The 27,590-nt window shown below is 40.3% G+C and overlaps 1 protein-coding gene across 4 annotated transcripts in view; it reads right to left on the reverse strand.

Moving 5' to 3' along the window:
* Positions 1-27,590, reverse strand: part of bnc2 (basonuclin 2) — a 252,393-nt gene that overhangs the window by 108,710 nt on the left and 116,093 nt on the right. For 2 of the 4 annotated variants that reach the window (XM_038278583.1, XM_038278582.1), the window contains 2 exons: positions 14,981-15,319; positions 11,926-11,988 (listed from right to left, as the gene is read on the reverse strand). In XM_038278583.1, the coding sequence (XP_038134511.1) occupies positions 11,926-11,988; positions 14,981-15,319 (402 nt within the window). Of the gene's footprint in view, positions 1-11,925; positions 11,989-14,980; positions 15,320-15,928; positions 16,296-27,590 lie in introns of those variants that run through there. The other 2 variants (XM_038278581.1, XM_038278584.1) reach the window with 2 other exon arrangements.

The raw sequence follows: 27,590 nt of genomic DNA on the forward strand, positions 1-27,590 counted from the left end.
AATCAACTTTGGCTTGACATGCATTTGCTCATCTCTGACACACACATCTACTTCCCCCTCCACCTCCCACCCTGCTGGGAAATTGAGGGGTGAGGGTGGCGGCGGTGGCGGTGGTGGGGGGGCTAAATTAACACTTGACATTCAATACGGTCAGGTCCTTAATTGGCCGGGGCCTTCCTGAGAAGGCAATTTTCTATTCCCCAAACTGCCCCAGTGCCATGCACCGGTGTCGTCTCTGTGTACGTGTTTGGTGTGTGTGTGTTCGTGGGGGGGGGTGAATACGGGATCTGTGTGGAAGCATGTGCTGGAGACAAACCCAGCATATGCATGCATCTGAGTGAGTCCAGGTCCCTGTCCTGCGAGAGGCCCGCAGGTCTCTTCCCTCTCTCTAATGAGGCTGGATGAATTAGCGCTACGTGACATGATTCGGCGCCCCCTCCCTCCATCCCTCCCTGCCTGCCTCCTTTCCCCCATCTTTTCCCCCCATTGTCTTTGTCCTTTCTCTCCTCCTCATCCACTGGTCCTTCTTTTTTTTCTCCCCTCCCCTCTTAAAGCGGTGACAGGCATCTGGTGGCCGGGGAAAGAGTGCCAGGAGCATGCCCATGGCTCTCGCCTTCATGCGCGGCGCCGCTGCTTTTTCACACATGAACACACACCTGTGTAATGCACACAAAATGAAACACTTTCGCCTTCCTCCCGTTGCTTTTCCACTCACTCACTCACTCACTCACACAAACGCAGACAGACTTGCACTTCCCCGTGGATTCAGTTACAGTTGATGTTATTACAGCTTTCAACCTGAGAGGTATTAGGCTTCCTTTAACAGATCTGACAGCATTTACAACACAGGCAAGTCGACGCCTGTAATCGCCTCTGTGACTTCAGCCTATTACCAATTGATCTCCAAAGACAGCCTCCCCCCTCACCTTCTGACTGATGCGTGAGCTGTCGGTTCCTTTTCCTCGTCTTTGTCATAATGCGCTGCATCTTGCATCCAAAATATTCACGTTACTGAGTGTGATGTTACCAGTCACAGACAGGAAGGGAAGTTGTTTGAGCTTTAATTAGTTTCCTTACTTTTCACACCTCTTTCTCTCCATTTTTCCAAGTCAACTACCTCGTAGTCTTTCCTTATTTTAGATATTTTTATATCCAAAGGAAACATATACCAGAACATTACAACTTTTTAATGCTTTTTTGTTCTATATACACTCTTTCTATATTGTCTGTTGTATTTTAATCCTTAATGGCATCTTGCTTTAACTCTTTGTACTCTATATAAGCTACTGGAACCAGAATTTCCCTGAAGGAGTAATCCCAAGGGAGAAATAAATTTGAGTTTAAGTCTATTTTTAGTTGAGGTACCAGGTAAAAGTACTTGTACATAGTTGGTTATGGGGTGGGGGAACCTAAAAATGAAACATTGTTTATTTTTCCATTAATTTTTGAAGCAGAGGTTGATTTTTTTTTTTTAAGCAGTAATTTAAACCAAAAAGGATGGCCTACTATATGTATAATTTGTCAATCTGGAAATGTCTCACACATACCACAGAAGGGAGGGCTTTCTTAATAGTTGAAATATTAATAACCGGAAAATCTTGGGTGAATGTATGACTGCTTATTGGCAAAGTTCAAAGACTGAGTCAGAACTTTGGAAGAAAGATTATTGGTCCAGGTAAAATGGGGGGAACTTCTTAAAGTAAAAAGAACAAAGAAGACATATTTATTTTTGCAGTATATATATATATATATATATATATATATATATATATATATATATATATATATATATATATATATATATATATATATATATATATATATATATATATATATATATATATATGTCAGTGAAAGAACAAGCACAGAACTAGAGCTACAGCAGAACCACTGCTGTGTTTTAACATGCAGTTTATCAGTAAGAAAATATTTTCTTTTTACCACATTGTTTTTAACTTGTTGCCACTGTCTAAAACACATATTCTGATGAGCTTACATTGCACTATATCAATAACAGGTCGTTCTTGTGTTATCCATAACAATAAGCTTCTGCTGCGACTCATTTTTCTCTGTGTCTGAGCTAAATGAGCGGCTATGTAAAAAATAAATACAGAAAAAACCTGAACTGATTATTTAAAGAAAAAAAAGGGAGACTTGTGCAACCACTGCATGGTCAATATAAAGCCTGCTGTTCTGGTGACACAGCTGTAAAGGCCAATTAATGCTTCTGACACATAGCCTCTGCAACTGTCAAATCTGTCTCTTTCTACGCTTTGGACGGTCGCAAACCCGCGCAGACCTCAAGCGGAAGTGCGCAGACAGAGAGCCGCTGTGATTGGTCCTTCGTATGCCTTTCCGGCTGTCTGTGTTTTCGTCCTTATCGATTTAGTGCGATCTGTCAAAGTTCTTGTGAGTTCTCGAATAGGTTCCCCATTGCGCTTTGGCAGGAAACTGCTGAAATTCCAGACCCACGGTGCAGAAGCATGCCAGCAAAACTGGTTTGCGACCAGATCCAAGCGACATTTGATGTGTGCGGATGCAGAAGTATAATCTGCCCTTAAGGGGAAAACCACTGAAGCGTGTCTCTTTACAGCAGAGAAGCAATGCTGGTCAGAAGCAGAGCGGAAACAACATCTACCCACAATGATGCCAGAGTTAACGTTGGTTATGCTAAACAAAAAAAAAAAAACGTTAAGCCGCTACGCTAAAAGAGGCTTCAGTTCCTTATTTACTTCAGTGTTCATAATGATGCTAGAACTGAGAGTTTAATGTACTTAAAAGATAACTAATCGTATTTCACTACTTTTTAGGGAGTCTTAACTGCATTTGATCAACTGTCATTAAAAAAAGTACTTTTAACTCCATAAGGATCATTATGGAGTAATTGTACAAAATGCAATTTAATATTTATGCCATCTGTTAAAATATTAAAATGAGAATTTAAACATGGATCTAACATACTAACAACTTGTCAAACCTATTTAATCGAGATTATTTAACAGTATTTACAGATGCTTTACAACAGTTAATCTTCCGCTAGATTAAACAGGTTTCATAGCATTTTGTTTTTAATAAATCCAGTTGTTACCAAACAAATCCAGTTGTTAATGAGGCATGAAAAAAAATCATCCCACATAAACAACTGTTTCATTGTTTGTTGATGGAAAACCGCTACTGGGCCGACATGTTTTATGCTTGTTATACTGCTTGGTATACATAGCAGAAGAATAAATTCATTTTTTTTTTTTTTTAAAGTTCATATTTTGAGTTTTCTGCACCTCATTGATGCCCAAACTGACAAATATAAACTTTTATCTCAAACAAGCAGAGTAGGTATTCAAAGTGTCTGTAATATACTAATAGTTTAATTCAGTGCAGATGCAATTGAGTACGTCAAAGTTGTTTCTTTTAAGTACATTCAATTATAGCTGGGTAATAAATGATAATAGATAAAAATTGAAATTATTGTCTGGGTTTTATTTATTTTCTTGCTTGTTTAGAACATACAGAACTTAAATAAAATATTGTTATCCATTAAACAAAACTCCCCAATGGTTACCGTAGTAACATATATAAAATTAGGAAACATTTAATACTTGCTATTTTTCCTTACTAATTAACAATGATTGTCAGTGGTACAAAGTATAAAGACACTGTAATAGTAGATGTCCATTTTAGTAACTAGAAAGCTTTTTCCTTTTACCTTTACCCAAGTCAGCAGAAATGATTAGGACTGAGGCGGGGGGTGGGGGGGTACATAGTTTAGCAACAACCCAGCCCTGACGTTATTCCTCCAATGATGCTGCAGAAACTGCTTCTATGACGCCTTTTACAAACCAAAAGCATGAAATAATGGCCCCGGAAGAAACAAACAAAAGCTTTGTATGTTTTGTGTGTTTGGAGAAAAAAAAACATATCAAATGGATTAAATGGCATGAAATATTAAATGCCAGTCAGAGTCACAGCAGACAAAGCACTTATGTCGGAGTGTGTTTCCCGACAGAGGAGGATGCAGCTCTGGCCATTAACGGGAGAAAACATCAGCACAAAGAAACCGAGTGCGGACGCGTGACTGCCAGCTTGTGAGGTGGAACAACAAGAACGCATCTCCTGCTTTTAACTCACAAAGCGTCTGCTTATTACATACAAGAGTTCTCACTTTTGTTCTGTTGTTTTGGACTGAAATTGTCACTTTGAATAAACTGTGTCCGAGATTAGAAATTGTGTTTGAAAGGTCACCTACAGGGGATGTATGCATTACTCAGGGGGTTAATTAGGTTAATTGTGATAACAGTACAAGTTGGCAACACAAGTGCCCTGGTTTTAGATGCTTTAAACAACCTGCTTGAAATATTTTCAGACCATATTTGGTTTTAGAGAAACTTAATGAATCCTCTTAAATGATGTGTCTACCAGCAACAAGGAAATAAAAACAGCAATACGTGGAATGCTCTGCAGGAGAACCCCATGCACACTACAAAAACGGATCTCTATATTAATACAAATGCCTTAAAATAAATATATTTGACCTTCATTTGAGCAGGCTTTTTGCTCTTAAAATTTGATATTAAGCACCGGAAATAAAATAATGCAGTTATTTTATTCTAATGTTACATGTAAATCAATTTACTCTATAAGTTAAATGTCTTACTTATCTGCTCAAATCAAGAAAAAAAAAAATAAATCAAGAAAATCTGACTTACTTACTGTAAATGCCAGTTTTTACAGTGCAAGGACAAACCTCCCTCAAACACAAACTAGCCAATATTAACATCCTGAATTATGATTTCTTTAAATAAGTCAGTTATATTTTGTTTTTATTGGGGCGTTAACACACTCACAAAAAATAACACATTCTAATAGTTTTCATTCTTTACTAAAAAGCAACAAATACTTAACTCAGATAAAAAAAATATTACTACAGCTTTATACATTGATAATTATTTAATATATTTGGATTTTAAAACTAGTACTGGACAGTTGATTGCAGTTGCAATAAAAAAAAAAAGCCATTTAAAAAAATCGTAGAGGTACTCCATTTTTGCTTGTGTAACTGTCTCCCCTTTAGGGGGCAGTACTAGGGATGTGCGATATTGGGATTTTGGCCGATATCCGATATTCTTTTCGTAGATCATGTAAATAAACAACTTGCATAAACAAAGTTTAAGCTTAGTCCAATCTTTGTGAAATAAAAGGATTTTTATTAGGGATGCACAATATTGGGATTTTGGTCGATATCCGATATGCCGATATTTTAAAACTCATGTAGCCGATAACCGATATCGATACCGATGGTAAAGCTGGACAAAAATAAGTAGTCATTGAAAATAGCAGTTTTGTTATCCATTTCTGACACTTTGAAAAATAATATACTGAAATATATTTTCATATGCTGATATTAAATAGATTTTTAAAAACGCGGTATCCATCTATTTTACTTTCAAAATCTCGTGAAATTTCATCGTTCTGTTACAAACTCTCGTGATATTTTGCAAATTCTTGTGAGATTTTGTTAGTAAAATAGATCGATACCGCGTCAATATATCAACATATAAAATATGGCAAAATTTCGTGAATTTTCGGGGGATTTCTTAGCATAACGATGACATATAGCAATATTTCATTAGTAAAAGAGATTGATATGGTGTTTTTAAATATTGATATTTTAATGTATCAATATTTTTTCCCTCGTCTTTAGAAGTTTTTAAGTCTGTAAAAAAGAAGTTTTTGAGGAAGAAGAAGAAGTAGTATTTTTTTTTTTTTTTTTAGACTTTAGAAACTCAGAATCTGATCAAATATCGGGTTAAATATCGGTGGGGTGGCCGATGTCCGATATTCAGTTTTAAGGCCGATACCGATAGGGGGCCGATTATATCGTGCATCCCTAGGCAGCACTATGCTTAAAGGGTTTGAGAGGGGAAGAAAAAGTTGCAGCTAGCTAACAGATCTATGCATACAAGCTAGAAGAAACCACTTTTCCATGCAACACTAAAGTCCCCTAAGATTGGAATCTGGACACGAGAGCATTAAAGGCGTATAAGGACAATAAAACCATTGAGCTAAACATGTCTCTTTTTGCTATTTTCTTGTTTTTCTACGCTATTGAGGGTAAATTCCTCATGTTGAATCTCTATATGGCCTTTAGTTCAAATTTGTTAATCTTCTATTAAAGTTTTTAATTGGTATGTTTATAGTCATGTACTTATATATTATGCTTTACTTCTGAGTTGCCATTTGAACTATTCATCATTTGTACCATCTATGAATGACGACACCATGATGAAACCCCGGAAATTCGGTCCTAGTTTAAGTTATTCCCCACCAACACACATCTGACCACCCTCTTTGGAGGCACCCCTGCTAGTCCGCCAGGGAAACCGGCAGCCGTCTTCTTTCAGTTGGCTAAGCAGCAGTGCAAAGTAACAGGTGGGGGAGGGGTAATGCTGCATCAAGCTGGAGAGAAACACTTTTTCTTTCATCTCATTAGCATGATTTTAGGCTGTAGCAATCACATCAGGGGGACATTTTGTGATTTTAAATACTAGCTTTTTACAATTTTGTAGCTCGATACACAAAGTTGAGGCCCCGGAGGTTGAGTGGTAACGCTTCTCATCGGCTGAGACATATAAGCAGTGATATTTTTATGCCACTGACTGCAAAAACAAAATAACAAAAAAAAAAAGACAAAGACAAAAGCTTGCCAGAAAAAAAAAAGCACAAGCAGTGGGATGCCAGGGCAGCTGCATTTAACAGTGGCCATTAAATGTTATTAATCCAACATCTTTACAAAGTCAGCAGAGCACACAAACAAACGCTAACACATGTGGCTTTAACACTTTGCTTGCATCAGAAAGTAGCAAGCTAATGAGCAAAGACTGAAGTTTGCAGATTTAAAAGGAACTCGATCCTCGGTCCAAGGAAAGAAACAGGAAAAAGTGGATCTGTACCTGAAGGGACTCGGGATGTGTTTAAGTGAGCATGTGTGTTGATATGTGTGTGTGTGTGTGTAGTTTGGCTAAAATCCAACCACAGCCTGTACCACTACCCTCCCTTTCCCCAGAACCACCCTAAAATCCTCCCTGGGCCTCCAGCGATAGAATCCCTACGGGAGACTGGAAACAGAACAGAGCAGAGAGGAGGGAGATAGGCGCAGAATAAAGCAGAAAAACTAGCTACTTTCCTCCTACTGCACATGCACGAAAAGATCAGGGGCGCTCCTAAAAACTCTGCAAAAAGGACAACCCTGTGGAGCCCACAAAATATTCTGGTAATTGGAAAGCAAACCAAGAGTCAGAACAGACCTTCAGGGGGATGTGTTTAGAGGAACAGATTTTAAAGTCTGTAAGTTTATGCTTTTATGTACATATACTCAAAATTACACCTGATATTGGAACATAGTTTTTGGAGATGTAAAATACACACTATCACAATTTCATAATATTTTCTTGTCTTTTTTTTAAAGAAAGGGATCTTAGGAATCTTAATTTAACTACAAACTAAAGATACACAGATACATTTGTTTTGGCCAATATTTGCATCTCTCTCTCTATAGGTATGTGTTGGTTCATTCGTCAGCCATGCATTATCCTTCCTTCTATTACCAATCCATTGCTTATGTTTGATTGGCTAATAAACATTTCTATTTAAACTTATGTAATTTACATTTCTGTTACAATTATTTTTGTATCAGTTTTAAAATGTAAATAAAGTTAAAGCAACATCAGCCTAAAGGATACAAAACAATTGGCAGCACAAATCCAGTAGCTGTTGCCTAAAATAATCAGAATCGAAATCGGCCTATAAACCTGCATCTATCAATCGCTAGTACAAACCTCTATATTCAGTTTTAAGTGCATAAACCATCAGCATTTAACATTTTATGGTGCACTCTAACTTTAAAATAACATTTTTATCTCTTTAAAACACAGATTTATACACAAGAATCAACACACTGGAATCATACATACACACAGAGCAGCAAGCAGCAGCAGCAGTAGAGGAAACTTAAGCTACCTTATATATAAACGGGGAGAATGTGTCCTCTTTTTGTGGAGCAAATCTGCCCCTATAGGTTATGCCAACTTGACCCTCCAAACTTGTTGAAGAGGAAAATAATCTAAGCAGGTCTGATCTCAAAAAAAGAGAGACAAAAAAAAAAAATCAATGTTGCAACTCATTTGTCCTTTTCTCTACATTCATGCCGTAAAAATATTCTGGCTGTAAGCCTTTGTGAATTATATATGGGTGACTACTGCTCCTACATTTGCTTCAGAGCATCTCACACACTAACTGAGCTACCTGCGAAGGAAAAAAAACATTTTCCTTCAACAACTACTTTTAGTAATTTGCCCGCATGTCTAAATCGTACACTCACACAGAGGTGCATGTCGGGAGAAAGAGTCAACTGCAAGGCCTGAACAAAATTACCATCATTATCCATAACCATAAACAAGCCTGATGATGATGATGGTTTTAAAAATAATAATAGCAATCCAGCCTGAGTGCTTTTTCACATAACAGTGACAACATTAGTCACACCGGCAGCAGAGAAATGAAAGGCTCGCTGCCTTGAGAGCTCGCCTTTGTTGCCGCTGCTGATGGGGCAAATTGGCAGGCAGAGCCGGCAGATGCGGGTCCTTAAAGACGGATGTAAAAATAGTGGGCTGTCGATTTGCCCGCTGCGCTGGCGAGGATCCAAGGCAAACAACATAACAGGAGTTGAGGAATAACAGGAAAAGGGAGAAGCCACGGTGAAAGTATGCCCGAGTTCCTGTCACTTAGCGCAGGTCACACCTAATGTCACCTTCCTCTGGCTGCACCGCCGGGACGAAACAATGTCTTTGCCATATGCTCTGATTTCGTAGCTCGAGATTTATTTAAATGAAAATTTGCTGGTGGCCTGGTTACCCAAAAGTAATGATGAGCCCCTCTGCTGCCACCACACCGAGTCACACACAACTGGAGCTTCTCACTGCTGCCCAGACCTGTGACAGCTGCTGCATTCTTGCCATATCAGTGTGTGTGTGTTGTTGGCTGGGCCCTGCGCTCATGTCCCCCCCTCATTAGCAGGCGGTGGGGTGTTGACATCCTGAGCGACTGCCTCTTCAAATACACACTTCCTCCTCAATCCGGCAACTTCTCCTGAATGCAGGAAACTGCCCAGAGACAAATGACTGAATGAAGTTTTTTTTTAGAAGGAGCAGAAAGAGTTACAGCTGAAGTGGCAGGAGATGCAGAAAAAAATGTCGAATAATGTGAACAGAAATTCATGAATATGATCCTAGAAAAGTTCTGACAAAACCTGCAATAAAAGCTGTTTCAGATGCTGCTCCCCGTTTATTTACGTGCTCACATGTCCAGCTGCTCCACTGCTTTATCAAACCTGCATGCATTTCTGAATCCCACTTTATTGATTGTTTTGGAAAAGTAGAGAAACACCAATCAGGCTGTCCTGGGTGATACCGATTTCCTGTCTCTGCTGCTGATTCCGATTTTGACCAATTCTAGTTTTTTGTTAGTTTGCAAAAAATAAGCAAACCTGAAGAATGTGCTGCAGGTTCTGGGTTGCAGGCAGTTGTTTTTGGATCTAAAATAAATAGCAGAATTACCAGATTAATTTTATTTATGCATCAAAGAATCTGACCCTGAATTTTAGCTGATTATAACTAACCTTAGGGAAGCTGTAAGCTTGGTGATGCATTTATTAACTAAAAAAGTTGTGAGTTTTATTTTCAATGTTAATGATTAGAATGATTTTTGGTTATTTGCTTGATCAGCTGACTGTCGCATGCTTAGATAAAAAACATCTTGCATTAAAATAAAAACATGCCACTCTTAGAGACATGGTGCTGCACGAAACAGAGACGTCGTCTCTGACTCTCCTGAATTCATCTCTGCATCTCCTTCACATCATTCTGGCATTCGCCTCCCGTCTCCTTGGGACAAACAGGAAACAGCTGACACAGTGCCCTGAAAGAAGCTCACATGATGCGTATTGATCACCGTTTGCCCCCCCTCCAGGGTCTCGCACGCAGAGTCGGGGTCAGCGCTCACCCATCCTGCAGGGCATCGCTGCACAACTGCAGAGTTTGCAGGATGACCCCCCCAAAAATGCACATGATCAAGACAGTATTTAATGAAGAAATGTTTTTCTTCTCGTAGCAGCTTCAGAAAAGGACAGAAATGGATGCGATAATGCAACCACCGGACAAACCTAACCTTTAGGGTTAGGCAGTAAAAAAAAGGCTGCGTACGTCATATCTCTGCGGCTGGTAGCTGGGTAAACATACTGGGGACCGCAGCATGAATGGGACTCATGCATCAGGCTACAGCTAGATGACTTCTTAACAGAGCACACATACTGTACACAACAAGCTGCGCTATATCCTCCACTCAGATTTCTGTCGTAATGATGCTGCCCACAAACTGAGAGGGATGCTCCTAATGTCACTTTAAAGTCAAGCTTTACGCCTTTTCTAAGTCACTCGCCACTCTCCTGGTCATTATGTGCTTTTAAAACTGGTAGCAGAGGAATCGTTTTTCTGTTTTTGCAGAGAGTAGATTTTTGTGCTGCATTTAAGTACGTCTTTACTTGAGATGCTGAGAAAAAGAAACACTATCGAAGAGAAGAAGAAGAAGTGGTGAAAGACAGGGACACAAGAAAAAAGAAAGAGTAGTAATGGGGGAAGTGGTGCATGTCTTTTCTGCAAATCTCCTCTTTCACCTCTGCTCTCCTCCAGCTCTCCATCAGGCCAGCCAAGAGACACTTCACCTCGCACCCGCACACACATGGAGCCTGAGCCAACACACACATAAAGAGTGCACACACTCATCCTCCAGCATGCGCACACACACACACACATCACTGGCATATGACTGTTGAGCCACCCACTCAGAAAAATAAATGGCAGGAGCTCAGACACGAACGCCTCGACACCAGATGCGTGCACGTATAGACATCCATATGCTTCGTGTGCAACGACCCATCAAAGACAGACATGGAAATAATAACAGTCGAATGTAACCATACGTACACACGCACACATTCACTCACTGCGGATAATTCTGCACATATGCATCGAATCACTGCCTTCTGAGGCCCGCTCCACGGGAAAAAACAGCAGTGCATGAGCAACATGCCACACTCCTGTACCAAACACTGTAAAACAAGCTGCTCTCTCTCTCAAACACACAAACACACGCATAGACTTGCAGCTATAAGTATATTAGGGTGTTAATAGGCAGATTAGTTTGCACTGTGATCCAAGTTGAAGAGGATATTATCCTCCCGACTTTTTTTTTTCATTTTCTCCTCAGACAAAACAAAGCAGAGCTTTTCTACAAACACGTCTGTCATCACGCCTCGACACTGATTAATGTTCTCACATAGAGACACCACAAAAAGCCACTCAAATCTCAATCTAATTAGGAAAAAATAGCTCCATGTGACACAAGATGGTCAAAACAGCACAGACAGATGAGAGAAAATCAAGCTTATAAATTTATATAATTTTAAAACCTAATGCAGGCACCAATTCTGCTGATCAATGCATGCGGTGGGAGAAAAATAGGTGGAAAGGGAATTTTATAAAAAAAATAAAAAAAAAGAATTCCTGCTTTTATTAGGCATGTATCTTTGGATTAAAATAACTAAATATTTAAAAAATAATAGCAAATGGCAAAAATAAAAATGGTAAAATCTAGTAAGTTATTTTACTTTAAATTTGGAGAAACAATTAAAGAGGGAAATTTAGTTAGGAAGGTACTAAATCACAATAAAATGATTTGACTAAAAGGTTGTATCTATTTTTTTATTTATTATTTTACTTTATTTTAAAATGTCCCTCTGAGTTCACATGTAAATTTTCAGGGTCTCCGTGTGAGAGGAAGCAGAGAGGAGTCAGGGAAATTCTGATGCCACTGTACCTCTTCCAGGTCTCGGCCCATTGTCGACCTGTCGCCCTTCAAAGGAAGCCGCGTTACTGCACCCTTGCAAAAAGAAAAGGAAGATTCTATTTTAGAAATAGCTTTAGAGTAAAAGAGCAAACTCTAATCTAGTTGTATTTTATTGACTCTCTTTTTTTCTGTCACGCAAATAAGCTGCGCGCCTGGGTGGCATCTCCAGGTTTCAGTTGAAGGCGCATTTTTTTAACGAGCCTCTTAAACTCTGATGCAGGTTCCCACGTTTTCTCTGACACTAAGCGGAGAGGAAAACATAAAAAATGAAGAAAAAAAAGGGACGCGGCCTCCGGCTGCTGTGTTGCTGAGGAAACATCCCTGATGAGCCAATTAGGCCCGTGGTAGCGCCGAAATGCGGAGTTTTTAACTTGCATCGGTCGATATTCAAAGCAGCGCATGTTGCGGCTCAATCTGGGCTTCAAATAATATTTCTACAAAATGCCTGAAAAAAAAAAACACTTTCAGCTCATTTTAATATTTTGTTTTCTTTCAGAAAGTTTAAAAAGTTTTATTTTGTTGGGTAAAATGCGCACAGATGACAGAAAAATGGCAAAAAAAAAAAAAAAAAAGGCTGTAACATATTAATAAAATCTGATTGTTTTTGTTTTATATAACTATTCTGCATTCCTGTATTTTTTTGCGGAATATGTATAATTTCCAGTTTTGAGTCTTAAAAAAAACAGAAAACTATTTAAACCCCACAGAGGCCTTAACTCCTGGATGCTTATTATTCACATTTCAGAAATGTCTACAAACTTTTCCCGGTTTTGATTAAAGATTAAAAAAAAATAAAAAATAAACAAAATATATATGTATGTATAAATATATATATATATGACAAAAATAAAATATTAATACGAAATGTTGGAGTTTCACTCTATAGTAATTCTAATAAAAATAATTTAGTCATTTATTTTCCCTGTTTTGTAACAATATTGTTTTTATTTTTTGCACACAAAAAATATTGGAGTTAATATTTAATCTAATGCTAACATACTTGCTGATGACTTACATTTTTTTTTCTTATAAAAGTTGTCTTAAAAAAAACCTCGAGGAGAAACAAAATAAAGGTTAAAGAGATTTAACCGTTTATCCTGATCGATTGGTTTTTAGAAACTGAGATTATCCTTGCACCTGCAAGAAATCTGATTTGTGAGGATCAGCTTTTTTATTATTATTATTATTTGGTTCAATTAAATCATATCGAAGTTACAATCAGATTCTCAGGTCCTGTCACATATTTGGAGCAGTGCTTCCAGATGTTTGGGGCTTGTTGACGCGCATCAGCGGAGGAGCCGCGTCTCTCCAGGACTCATTGCGCTCCGTAGTCTCCTTCCTCCGCGCGTATCGATCAGATCTAATCCGGCCTAACAAACTATAAAACCCCGCAGCCCCCCCCCTCCCCGGCTCCTCTTTTTACAGGAGATTTTTTTTTAGCAGCGCGCACGAACCCATAACGCAGCTCTCTGGCCGAACCCCCCAGGGGTGCGCCAGGCTCGGCAAACACAAAGTCATTATCGCTTAGATTCCAATAAGGCAAGTCTGTCAAGGAACGAGCTTCCTTCGGAGAATTTATGTCAGAGGATATCTTCTAAGTGATGCGCAGAAGGATAAATAACAGCGAGTCCCACAGCTGATTACACTGAAACAACGAAGCGCGTTAGTGCAGAGGAGAGGGGGGTTCCAGCACATGCGGAGCGCAGGGGCCCATCCACCTGCTCTTACCGGCACTGGGAGGGGGGTCTCTACAACCCACACCTCCTTCTAAATTATTTTTATTCAGACATCAGTGGCTTCACATTATTTATTTTAGGGAAAAACATCATAAAATGGAAAATGAGCTTCCAACTTTTAGTTAAAACAGGAAATTGTCATGCTGATAAAACTGTCAAGGGATAATTTTATTCCAGATATGAAAGTAGGAAAAATAACAAACATGCAGTAATAAAAATGAGTCAGAGAAAAGCGATAAGACTGCATGAAAAGTTACAACACGGAGCGGCTGCGGGCTGGGTGCGTAACAGCGCGTGCATGGCACCACAGATCCCGCGGTGATTAACTGCGACCTGGCAGCCGTGCGCGATCCTCACCGTCTCCCCCTCACACGCGCGCGCGCGAACGGAGGCGCACAAACACGCACGCGCGCACGAACTTCCCACTTTGAACATTCCTCCTCCCTTTCTGCCTCCGACATTTCTCCAAAAATCTGTTAAAAATAACTGCGCTGCTCCGGATCCAGGCTTACACCTGGGTTGAAATATATTTTAAAAAGGCTGCAGATCGAATTTAAAACAGGAATAAAAAATAAAAATATATAAAAAAAAAATGTTTCCAGGCGAGGCTCGGTTCTTCCGCGGCTGCTCTGTGGCTGTGCAGCCTAGCAGGGTACTCCCTGGGTCGGCCACAGGAAGAGAAATGAGTCGGTCTCGGATGGAGCTTCTGGATGAAGCGCTCAGGTTTCCAAAACACGGCTGGTTTTTGCTTTAACTCAGCCTCATTTATGGAGGCTTTAAAACAAGGTGTGTATAAGGAGACCATACAGGGGAGCCAATTAATGAATAATCTGATATATGGGGAAATAATAATAAGAATATAAACCTGTGGTTTTAAAAATTGACAAATTGCACTATATCATGAATGATGCTATTTAACATTGTATATATATTTAAGGAATCCATGCATGATGCAAATAAATGAAAAGATTTTTTTAAAGCACCTGGAAATAAAGACCCATGCAAAAAAATTAATCTAATCTTATCAAGGAAAGTTAAGAAAAAAAAAATAATTTTGCAAATTCAAATTCTGATCCTCTCTCTAACAAAACAGCAACAATCAGCCCTAACCTGTTAACACACACACACACACAGAGACACACACACAGAGACAAAGATCCAAGACACAGATACTTTCCTGGACCAAGAGGTGGAAGATGTTAACAAGCAGACATGAGGGATGAAGTTTGTTTCCCTCCACAGAACGGACACCCAGACAGAGATCTGAGGTGGACAGGATGCAGACGTACCTGCTGGGACATTCTGTAGAGGAGGTTGCTGTCAGTGCTCTGCTGCTGCCATGTCCCCATGAAGCCCGGCTGCTCAGCACTAGGCGGTCTGGTGCTGAACTGCATGGAGCTCTCGCCTGCTCCCTCAGCGTTCCTGCTGCTGCTAACAATGCTAACACCACCCAGACCACCACCACTGCCTCCGATGCTGCTGAGGTGACTCTGACTTCTGGAGGGGATCCTCACACCGACGGTGGCTTCGTTAACCTGAGCCGGAGGGGGTGACTCCGGGGCTCTGCTGGGCTCTGCGGGGACCGTGTCAGGCTCGCTGCTTCTCACATCCAACTCTGCCTCCTTGGACTGGGAAAGAGGGAGAGATGAGAGGGAGGGAGGGTAAGAGGGGAGAAGTAGGAGTGTGAAGGAGGAGAGAAGAAAATAAGTCAGCAAAGGTGGGTTCTTTTGGGGTCGTGATGTCTTTGGGGTTTTCTTTTGTGAACAGGATAACTTGGCGGCACAGCAGTGTGTGTTTGGATGTAATTGTTATGAAGCTGGAGGGAGAGAAAAAAGGGGGGTGCTTGCGGTGAATCTCCTCAGGGGCCTCCTGATCTTGTGGGGTGGGTGAGGGGTGGGCACCATTGGAGGTGAGGTGGGTTGGAGAGAAGGATGGAGGGGCTGATGAAAAGCTGAGCAAGAATGGAGTAAAACAAAATAAAAAGGTGGAGGGGACCCAGGAAGGAAAGCAGCAACATGGACACACGAGAACATGCTTCATCTGCCTGCATAATGTTCAAAAATGAGTGTCAAAGAGCAACAAAGTTTGGAATAAGAAATCAGCAAAGACAACACATGCACAGGAATTCTGCAAAGCTGAAGTGATCCTGGAGAGCTAAGATAGGTTCCTATAAATCTGAGCCTGAAGTTTGGCTCTAAAAGGTCCCATTAAAGCCCAAGAGTTGAGTCGTGTCTTACCATCAAACCACTGGCTGTCCCGGGAAAGTGAGGATGAAGTGTGAGCTGAGCCACCAGCTATCCCGCTCCTCTCCCTGCCTCCTTTTCTTTCTCTCTCTGTGTGACTCCGTCCCTCTCCTGACGTCCGTGCCGCTGCCTGTCCTCCCTCCTATCCTCTCCCTTTACTCCTCTCTCTCTTTCTCTCTCTCTCTCTGTCTGACTCCTCTGTACTCCACCGCAGCCACGGAGGGACTGAGCAGGAGCACCTCAGAGTTGGTGTGTGTGTGTGAGAAAGAGAGCAAAGCGAGGGAGAGAGGAAATGTGTGTGTGCCGGGCCGGTGAAGGCTCAACTGTGCCTCTCTGCTCTGAGATGCTCGGTGACACTGCGCTGCACACTTCTCCTGCATGGACACCCCTCCTCTGCTCGGGGCAGGGAGGTGGGGGCATCGCTGAGCAGTAAGAGGAGGAGGAGGAGATGAGGATGAGGGGGGAGTTAGCTGCTTGTCCCCCTGCCTTATTACCATGTTCACTGCTGTTAGTGGCCGGCGTGTCTTAAAACAAAGTTCTCCTATGGGACAGACCCCACACACACCAACACACACACAGCTACTCTGCGTCTGTCTTCTACTTTTTGCACGTCTCCTGATGCACAACAATTTCATTAATTGTCATGTTGTTAAAAATAAAACTCAAAATCTTCTGCCTTTGTAGGATTTTCAGCAGCTCTAATGAAGGACTAATGGAACAGCAGCACATCATCTGCCACCATCACCAGCAGCATCAACGCGCTCAGCTCACAGGCACCTCCTCCTCCTCCTTCTTCTCCTGCTCCATGGAGGCTCTCAGATTTTAATTAAGAAAAAAATGAGGAAGAGGTTCCATTTTAGCCAAATTGGTCCCCGCAGCAGAGAAGGTGTGGGAATAACATGAGGGATGGAGGAGTAGAAGGAGACAGACACAGAGAAAAAAGACACACAGGAGGATGTAAGGAGGGATGAACAGAAAAAAAAAAACTTCCTTTGACACAGCATCTCAAACAATGAAGACCCCCCCTCCTCTTCCTCCACAACCTCCTGCCCCTTTCATTTTTCCTCTTTACTCTCATCGGCTTCCCATTTTCCCCATCTCGGTCTGTCATTAGAGAAATGGCAGAGCAGGTACGGCGGTCCACGGCCACAGACGGAGATGTCACAGTGATCTTTCCACGGCAGCGCAACAAAAGAGAAGGGGACAGGCGAAGAACTTGTCTCCTCGATGGCATTAAACAGCTCCTGATCTATAGAGTCACTTCAAATTTGGTGCTAAATTGCTGCAGACGGCTGCCTGGCTGTCTGTTAAAAGCCTTTTGTAGCAGCTGTTAATGGCAGCGCGGTGTTAACCTTTGCTGAGATTATCACAGCCAAGAAAAGTGCAGCATGTGTATTAAATGTGTGTTCTTTTTGTCTTCTGTCAGTGGGTTCAATTTACATCTTAACCCTTTTTTTACCCAATGTCTTCCCTCCATTTTTCCTCCCTTCTTGTCTGTAGATTAATCAATCAGAGATCAGAATAAGACAATTTTCTTTGCATTAGCCCTGATTAATGATCCACACAATAAATAATGCAAAGTTTATTTTTTTCCTTCCATATATAAAATACAAATATATAAAAAATAAAATGTTCATTCAGTTCTAGGCTAAAGGTGTCACCGAAAAGCAAACAGAAATAAGGGTTACCTCTATCCTGCTGCACGTTGATAGGGGTTAAAGAAGATGTCCCTGCTTGGATACCTTATAATCAGTGCAGTGTCCTCTGCAGGCTTTAGGGGAGATGCACCAACTCTCCTTTTAGTGACTTGAACTCTAAACAACTTAGATTGATATACAAGTAAGTCAATTTTCATAACAATACGTGTATTTTCCCTTAATTTGAGCAGCAAAGTAAGGCAATCTGCCAGTGCAAGAAAAAAAAAAAGAGAAAAAACAACTCAGTTCTCTTACCATAAGTCCATATCTTCTAATTAACTTATTTTAAGTGCGAAACAAACTGATCCTACGTAGATCATCTTATTTGCTTTCTAAATTTAAGAGGGAATATGCTAATTTAAAAAAATATTTATTTATTTTTAGCACCTGGTCTCGTCAGCCTACAATCCTTAAAAGAACATCACAGTATGTAAGCTGCAAACATTGTCCGTCTAACCAAGTATTTCTGAGATTGATATACTAAGCAATCCCAGATTCTATACAATTAATATAAAAAAATAAAATACTAATCAAAATAAGTGTAATAATCTTCCAGAGTAGAAAGACAATTGCACTTGGTAAGACCTAATGATATATTCTCCAAAAAAAAGAAGCAAGTCTTGAAGATTATTGCACTTATTTTCAGTTTTTCTCAAAATAAGATCAAGAATCTGGTCTTTTTTAGTATATCAATATCAAAACAGAATACATCTTTTTTTCACTAAGATCTGAGATTGCAAGCATTGATTTGATGGACACTTTTTGCACAAACATCTGTAATGGACAGGAAAAGCCCATCTATACTTTTAACAAGCTGTCTTTTATTTTTGCATTATGGCCTATGACCCGTCAGCAGCCGCTATAATAAAACACATAATGCATCGCGCCTTCGTTGTGCAGCTTCACTCTTAGCAACTTATTGAAAAAATAATGCATGAGGTCGTTGGCTAATTCTATTAAGTGACAATTTAGCTGCCATGGTTCCTTTTTCCCCTCTCCAGAGTTTCCCCCCCTCTCCCTTCTCTCGGCTGTAAATGTGCTAGTCTGTGGGTTTTTCAAGTGGCACTCAGTGTTTCAAGTCAAGCTGGTGGCTCAGCTTCTAACCCGGCTGCTTAATGGCTGTTATTTGTTTGAGGGAGGAGTGGACTCTGCCAATAGAGCTCACTCTTACTCCTCATTTCTCTAACACTCTTTTTCTCCTTCTCTTGCTGCTTCTTGCTGATGGAAACAGCTAAAGAGGAGAAACGAAAAAATACAAGGCTGAAAGAAATTTGGAGTGGAGATGAAATAGAAAAATGAAAAATCTCTATTAGCAGCAGGGGGGAAGAAAAAAAAGAGGAAAGAAGCGGATCCCGGAGAATCTCAGGCTCCTTTATTAAAACTATTATTGTGCAGGACTAGAGAATTCCCCGTGGGGCAGGGGTCCATGTCGAAGCCCATATAATTAACTAGAGGCTCAGCTACGGATCAATTACCAGACAAGCAAGTGATAGCTGAATCAATGGAAGATCATCAGGCTCGTTATCAGTGTTGCAACTCATTAGAGGAAAAGTGAGGTAGAGAAAGAGGGAGAGCAAAAAAAAAAAGGAGAGGGAGGGAGGGTGAAGATAGAGGGAGGGAGGAGATGGGTGAGGCAGGAGGTTTGGGCAGGGCTGATGTGTGTTGTGTATTTGTGGTGGACTCCTCGTTAGCCGCCACTGACTGGTGACAGGGGGGGCGATAAGGGCAGGCCGCTCTGTAGCAACAGTCACTGAGGCTTGTACGGATCAATACAAATGTGTGCATGAGGTTAAAGCTGGGCCGTAGCATCCTGACTCTCCCGTGACTGGGGATGGGGGGGTCAGGGGGGTTCACAATCTGAGTGAGTGAATGTCAAGTATAGAAAGTTACACACCAAACCTGACATTACAAAAGGGGGGGTGTCTTTAACAAAAGGTGATAATAAATCCTACAAAAAAAAATCTAAAATAATCAGCAGTAAATTGGGTTTTGTTTGAAACTAAAAATTTTTCATTCAAACTTTTCGAATAAGACTGTATTAATTCTTTATTTTGATGTAAATATTTATCTTTATATTTTTTTATCCTATATTCAGTGCCTAAAAGGAAATGTAAATGATAAAAAAAGGAACATGATGTCATAAAATGGGGGGACATATTGTTTTAAAAGTAAAGTAAAGTTATAACATCAGAGCAGTGCTTCTTCCTAAATGATCGGCAATCATGAAAGCAAAGGTTTTATTTTAAACATCTGCAACATTCCCTGAGAGTTTTACTCTCCAGCTCTAAAGTTTTTCATATTGAACTGATGCTGATATGATGGATGGAAACTAAAGTCATTCCTTGTTTGTTATTAAAATCTTGGCCACTAAAGAGGATTCTAATGATCCCATCAGAAAATATCTCTTTAGCTGAATCAAATGAGGTCCTGTCACCTCATTGATCCAAATGTCTGCACGATCTTTGGCTTCCTGGCCTTTTTGCTCTTCCACCTGTTATCACCATCTTCCCAACCTTTAAATGCAATACTGTTGTGGCCTTCATCTTAAGATTTACCTCCCTTTCATCAAGTCTGAGGACCCTGAAGCTCTTCACCTTACCCATACGCCCATGGTGGCATGCTACAATGTGGTCAAAGACATGATAACTGAGATGGACAGAGTAACCATTACCCCGGTAAAAAAAACATCTTCATGATAAAAGTCTGGATTCATATAATGTTTTCAGCTCTATTTCAGATAATTTAACTGATTTTCATGGCAAAGGACTTTTAAATGCTTGGTCTTGGATTGTTCCATCTCTTGTTTTTATCGACTAGACACAGGACAAACAACTACGTAGGCATGCAAACACTCACACCTGAGGGAAGTTTAGAGAAACCAACTGACCTATCAGTCATGCTTTTAGGTTGTGCGAGGAAGCTGGAGTACCCAGAGATTGCATGTATGCATGTGGAGAGCATTAAGGTAACCATTCTAATAATGTGTCACCATTAAGCTTGTGGTCTGGGTCAGCCTATATTCCAGGGGTAACCAATTCAAAGCGGGGTCCGATTAAAGAAAACCATCAACCAGTAAAGGTCCGGAGACATTTTTAATTATAATCTGTTACTTTAAACATAATTTAACACTGAAATAAATGAGGTGTTTTTGCATCCATGTTATTCGTTGACTTTTTAAATAAACAAAAAAAAGATTAAAAAAAAGGGTATTTTTCCATTTTAAAATTTAAAGTGTTTTTTTCAGTAGAGAACAGCAATCGTTCAGTTTGGTATACAGACAAATTCCTGATTCATATATTTTTTTAAACACCTGAACAGACCATTTGTTATTTCTTTTCTTTCTTTTTTAAGGCTTAATAAGAGAAATGGGCTGCAATGCTTTAAATCTGGGTTTGAATGGAGACAAAGTCATTCTAAAGTACATATCAAGGTGCTACGTTTGAGCCTGGATCCATATTTATTTTTGATTCTGTTCATGGTGGAGAATCCTGCTTCACAGCTGCAGGTTCAGCCAAACATACTCAAAATGTGCAGGGTCATCTTCGAGCACCATTTCACTTTTCAGTCACCAGTTCACTGCAGTTCTTCCAGCAGTCCACACTTTCTCTGCTCTCTTTTTCTCATCATCTTCTCCTTCTTTTCCATCGCCCGGCTTGCCACAGGTGTGCCTGCTGTGTCTAAAAGTAACAGCAGCAGCAACCTAGACTGACAGCAGCTCATTTGATCATTTATATGACGTGCAGTCTGGTGCCAGACGCTCCGGGTGGCTTTACCATGTTAACAAGAGAAGTTTCCAGCTACACTTACACAAAAGTTGAAAAAACGCTGCTTTTAAAGCTGTTTTAAATGCAGGGGGTTCCCCTGCTCCTGGAGGGGTTCCCTCCTCCCATCGTCCAAAACATCCTTTTTAAATAGTGGTATCCAGGATGCTGCTTACCTTCTATCTATAGATTAAGGCGATACAAAAGAGGAAAGGGTTCAAAATGGGCAATGATATATTTTTTTATTTCATCTTGGTTCACATTTTTTTTAAGTCATAGGGAAATGGCTGTTGCAACCGTTGCATTTCCCAATTCTCCTGAGTGGTGCACAACTTTACACGAGTGAATAAAGTGAATCTGATCGGTCGCTTATTAAGAGGGCGGGATTGTTGTGACGGAAGGTTCGCAAGCAAGTTTGGTTGTGACTGGTTTCTCGGAAGCCTCTTGCTAACCAGTTAGCAACTTAGTGCTAGTAGGTTCCCAATGGGAAATTCCATTGGGACCAAGTAGCACTAAATTGGTGACTTAGAAACGACACTGTCAAGGAACGCTATGGACAGAGGAAACATGCAAGAGGAGGAGAGTTTAGTGTCGGAGGTCGTGGATGAGTCTCCTCCGTCATCCAAAACAGATTTTAAGACAGGATTTTTTTTTTTTAAACAGAAATTTTCTAAATTTTGGGACAATATGATCTGATAAAAAGTACATTTATATACATGTTTAAGGCAGAATGATTTGACATTTAAATATGACTTCCCTACGACTTTAAAAAATAATAGATAAAACCTCTCCAATGTCCTAGGTATATTTGGCCAGGCTTATTTTCTTGTGAAAGGAAGTGAAAGCAGTGCAGGAGGAAGGGTAAAACCAGGATTTCATCGGCTTCTTGAACTTTTTGTCCTTCGCCTGCAAGCAATGAGCCACCCTCAATCACAGCCCGTCAAGTCTCTCAGCCGCTGCTGGTTTGTTTCCTCAATACCGACGTCTAATGGGTCAAATAGCCCAGAAATTGGGCACAGCAGCTTTTGAGTCTTGAGAGGAAAAGAGCGGCTTGTTTGAGCAAACAACGGATGCCGCTGTCATCAATGGTGCCAAATTACAATGCTTAGGCGCTGTCTTGTTTTTTAGTTTTGTTTGTGGGTGATTATACACGTCATAAGGAGAGGTCAAAAGGAAGGATGAGAGCTGAGGTAAGTGGAGCTTCATTATCTTTCCAGCGATGGAGAAAACATTATCAAGGCGAACAGGGAAGGATGGAAGACTCTACTTTTGCTGAAGGTGATGCTTCTTCATCATTCAAAGCACTTTCCAAAATAAAGCTTCAACATTTTTCCTCAAGTTGTTATCAAATTTAACTACAAAAAACAATACTAAATAAAAAACCTACAGAAATAAAAGCCTGAGATGTCTGGGAAGTGGCATTTCCTAAACAAGCGAGTGCAACCTTTGTAGAGCCCGTCGGAGACATTAGCAGGAGCACATGCCCCAGGGCTGGTACTGCCGGTGACCTGATTTATGGTCTCAATGTACGCACATGTGACAAGGAGCAGCGTGTCGATCAGATGGCATAGGGATAGAACTGTCCCTGTTCTGCTACCACTACAGGGCCACAAGACATCATATGACAGCAACAGGAACAGCTCTTTACTTGTGATGGTGGGATAAGAGGGAGACTGAGAGAAAGACACAGCAGAAGCTAGACGGGGGCATGGGAAGGTCTGAAAGACGAGTGGGAGCCACATGATTGCCTGTGTCACTGATCACTGCAAACTCACTGGGCTCGGCTAATAAAGATCACTTTTGTAGAAATAGAAGGAGGAAAGGACGGCCGCTGAGCACCTCGGTCAAGTCTTATGAGTTCTACAATACAGTCGTGCTTGTGGTTATACACAATAGCTAACGGTAAATTCTGGGAACATAAACAACAGTGGGATAAGTGCAGTTTGCCCTCCAACTGGAGGGTTGCTGGTTCGAACCCCGTGTTCATCTGAATGACCCTAAATACCTGATTGTTATTTGGCTTCAGATGGAATCGAAGACTGTGATGCAATATAAGTATCAAATTAGTTACTAGTAAGGATGCAAGTTAATAAATCATAAATTCATTTATATTACGGATTGACTAATGATTAATTCATAATTCCTCTTTTTTTAATAAAATCTCAGTCTGCGCTTGTACCGAGAGAATATATACATTTCATAAAGGGCTAGATTTTTTTTTTTTTACAAAAAAAGTTGTATTTCATTACATTTTAAAATTCTATTGTGGCAGCTGTATCAAATACTGACCGAATAAAGAAAAAAATAGTGTCTTACACATTATTGACCTATATTTAGAAAAAACAGGATGCTGTGAAGTTGCTGAAATAAGATAAATAAAATATGTGAAAGGCTTATGATTTGTATTGGACAAAGATGTAAAACTATCGTTAACAGACAGGGTATGTCGCTCTAACATACTGTCGGACTATTTGCCCCTTCGTTACAATGAAGTGGATGGTAATTGTGTTACCTTTCTGTTTTTAGTGTAATCCTTCAATCAGTGCTGGGAGAGAGTTTGTGTAGCCAGCAGAGCTTTTTACCTGGCAATTACATAGGCAGTAAAACTAAATGGGTTAATCAAGTGTTTATACTTACAAACAGAACATGATAAAAATTAATTCTGGATCCATCAAACAATAATGTAAATAATCCCAGATTGGACTCTGGAACTATTCATCTTTCTGCTATAGCGGGCCTCTGCTCTGCATTACTTCTAAATATCAGTAAGCCCCCATTCAAGGAATAAAAAAAAATGTAAGTTAAGTTAAATCATAGCCATTGGTTGTATATTGTTGTTCTAAACTAGCCCCATTTACACTACCCTTTTGAAACCATGCTGAGAAAGGTCTGGGTGCGGTAACCAAGCTAACTGTTGAGTGTAAATGGAACGCAACTGAACTGGACTATGTCAGACACAACCGAAGCGTGCTTAATCTGGTACTAGTTCAACAGCGGGGTTCAGTTGTGGCTCGTTTCTCTGTTAACAAAGAGCACATGAGCAGACAGCGTCAACCTCTATTTACAGTCAGCTGACTCATTTTGCAGGTTTTCTGCCGTGCCCGGCTTTGCAATTCACAGATCTCTTTATCTGTTAACAACACAAACTTCTTCTCAGCCTATTAATAATAAAAGGCATCAAAATAGTGTGTTGCGACCTGGAATGATGCCAAGAGTGAATCTGTCATTGAAATTTGGACATAGGACGGTATCTTTGCACATACGTTCCTCAAAATTATGGGCGCCACCATTTTTGTTTGTGTAATTCCTGCCATGAGCTGTAGTATTGTGGATCGTCGATGGGAGGCCAGGAATCGTGGTAGCGTGATGTTTAATTGGTCGTAGGGAACCATGGTTAACTGATCCGAGCTCAGTCCGAACTCTGTACAGATTGGTGTCAGAGGGGTAGTGGAAATGGAAACTATTAATCTACCACAGGGCTACAGTATATACACAACATTTAACTGAAAGGAGGCGACGGTGGCGTCTCATTATTACTCAAGGCATTTACTGTAGTTACTAGAACACAGTCAGGTCAGGCCAGGTATGCTGGCAGATATATAGTCCTGCAATAATGACAGGTGGAAAAGACTTTTTTTTGAAGTACCGGTAATGCATCTCTTCTAACTATCTTCAAGTACATCTCAATAAATTAGAATATTATGAAACAAAGATGTTATATTAGATTAGGCTATCCCCATTAAAAAGTGAAAATCAAATATTCAGCACAAAAAGAGGGTTGAAGATAAAATTCTGTTGAAGAAGTCGTAACCTGGTATTTTGCGTATGTAATCCCCATGAAAGTGTCTTTAAAATAATGTCTAATGATTCAGAAGGGTAAATAAAAAGTAAGTGGAGCTAATTTTGACCCCTTTTTAAGCCCACACCATTTATTTTTTGGCAATGTATGCAAGAGAATTTGACCTCCATCTATACACGTTTAGGTGAATGCAGCGTTAGCAACATTAACTGTCTGCCATGGTAAATGTACCATTGCTTCCCAGTGTCTTATATATATATATATATATATATATATATATATATATATATATATATATATATATATATATATATATATATATATATATATCTCAACTAGTAGCCAGATATGAGTGCATGAGTTTCCATGTCGTTAATTGTTTGATTTGACGTTAATCTGAGGGGCTAATCATGGATATTTGTCTTTTTTATCCATAGATTATTGTGTTATTACTTAAAAAATGTTGGCATTAGGAAGAAGTCTAAGTTATCAGTGGCTTTTAGAATGATGACAATAATATTTTGTCTCTTGTTTTATGCCTAGTGGGTCTGTCTGGGATAAAAGTAAATATTTATTGAGGAGAGTCTGTTTAAAATCTGAGATAGTTGGCTGTTTCACAGTGGTTAGAAGTCAGGGCATCCTGAGTCCATCATCTTCCTCCCATCTCTTCCGGTTTTTTTCTTCAGCCACCTTTCACCCTTACAGTTGGATAATTCTTCTCTAATCATCTCTGGCTCCTCTTCCTCGCCGCCCTCATTTACTCCCCTCATATTCAGCTCTTTCTACCCTCTCTTCACCTCATCAGACAGGGCTTCACCACCTCCATCCCCTTAGCCCTGTCCTCTCTCACTGACCCGTGCTCCCCCCCAGTCACAGGGCGTTGTGTCTCTACCTGCCAGCCTCCCTGACAGCCCCACGTTCCCCCAGCCCTCACCCCCAGAGAGGAGACCGCCTGCCCATCCGGAACGCTGCCGTGGCAACCCTGCCAGCACCCCCGTCGTGCTCCCCCACCCACTGCACCGGCCCAGAGTCGACCAAAACCGAGAGGATAAGACAAAGTCCTTTGCTTCCTTCTCTCATCTCTTTTCTCTAATTATCATAATTTTACTCTTCCTTATTCTCATATCCATTTTTCTTTTTCCTCTGACCTGCCTAACACATCTACTGCTTTAACTTTTCTTCTCTCTTTACCACTCGCTGATACATTTTCTTCCTCTCCGAATTAAGCAGACAGAAACTTTAGTGCAAGCTGAATAAACTGATGTTTTAAAAACATGTACATTTAGGTTTGTTGTTGTGTATGAAAACAAACAATTATTAAAAACATTAGGAGGCATTTGAGAAATCAATTAGAGGTCAGATAAGTTGCCTGTGTTTTTTGCATGCAGGTCAGCGTAGATCTACAGGATCATTTATGACTTTCACCATGGTGAAGGTCTCTGGAACCTGAAAAAATGTTTAGTAATGGTTCCAATTATCATATAAATGTCAAAGAAAAAAAGACCGGACCATACATATGTGTGCATTATATTGAATAAAAAATAACATTAAAAAGCTTTTTAGTTTAGGCTGTGAGAGCTTAAAAATGTTTTGATAAAGCAGAAGACAAGGCTCCACATATCACCACTCGTTGTGGAAACTTCACACTGGACCTCAAGGAAGTTAGTTTCTGTGCCTCTCCTGGCCATTTCCAGACTGTGTGACTTCAAAAGAAAACAGAAAATGCTTTTCACCTGTGAAGAGGACCTTAAAGCAATGAGCAGCACTTCAGTCATTTTTCCTCTCTAGATCTGATGCATCTGATGTCTCAGCCTCAGGAGCGGGTTAACAGGGAAGAAACAGGACATCTGGAGTCCAAGCTCTGAACACGTCAGTCTGTGTTTCTTTAGCAATGACTTTTTTTTAGATGTAGGCATTCTCATGCACTGTAGGAAAAAACACATATTTTGTAGGAAAATAACTTCAAAGTTCTGCATTAGAAATACCTTTTTATTGCTCTAATTTATAAGTAAATATTCTAAACTTAATTGTAAGTTAACGTAATCTATAAGCCAAAATCATATCAATCTGAAAAACTCACACAAAGAGAAAAGACAATTAGAAAAAATGTATTGACACAATTACTTTGTCTTTGGCGCTCAGACCTCAGCAGAAAATATTAGCGGTGAATTTTGATTGATATGCATGAACAGGAGTGAAGAACAGGGCTGTTTCCCCCCAAGGCCTGAAACTGGTGGTGGAGTGGAGATAGATGAAGTTGGTCAGTCTGTAGACTGCTGAGACGGTATGCTGAGCTTTATGGGGAGATCCGGTGGACTGCATGAGCTGATACTAGAGCTTCACTCAGGGACCTGGAAGATGGAAGTCCAGTTGGATAACACAGGTTGGAGAACCTTTCC

Source organism: Cyprinodon tularosa, unplaced genomic scaffold (assembly GCF_016077235.1).
Source record: "Cyprinodon tularosa strain WSP-4 unplaced genomic scaffold, ASM1607723v1 ctg142, whole genome shotgun sequence".
In the NCBI taxonomy this organism is placed as follows: domain Eukaryota; kingdom Metazoa; phylum Chordata; class Actinopteri; order Cyprinodontiformes; family Cyprinodontidae; genus Cyprinodon; species Cyprinodon tularosa.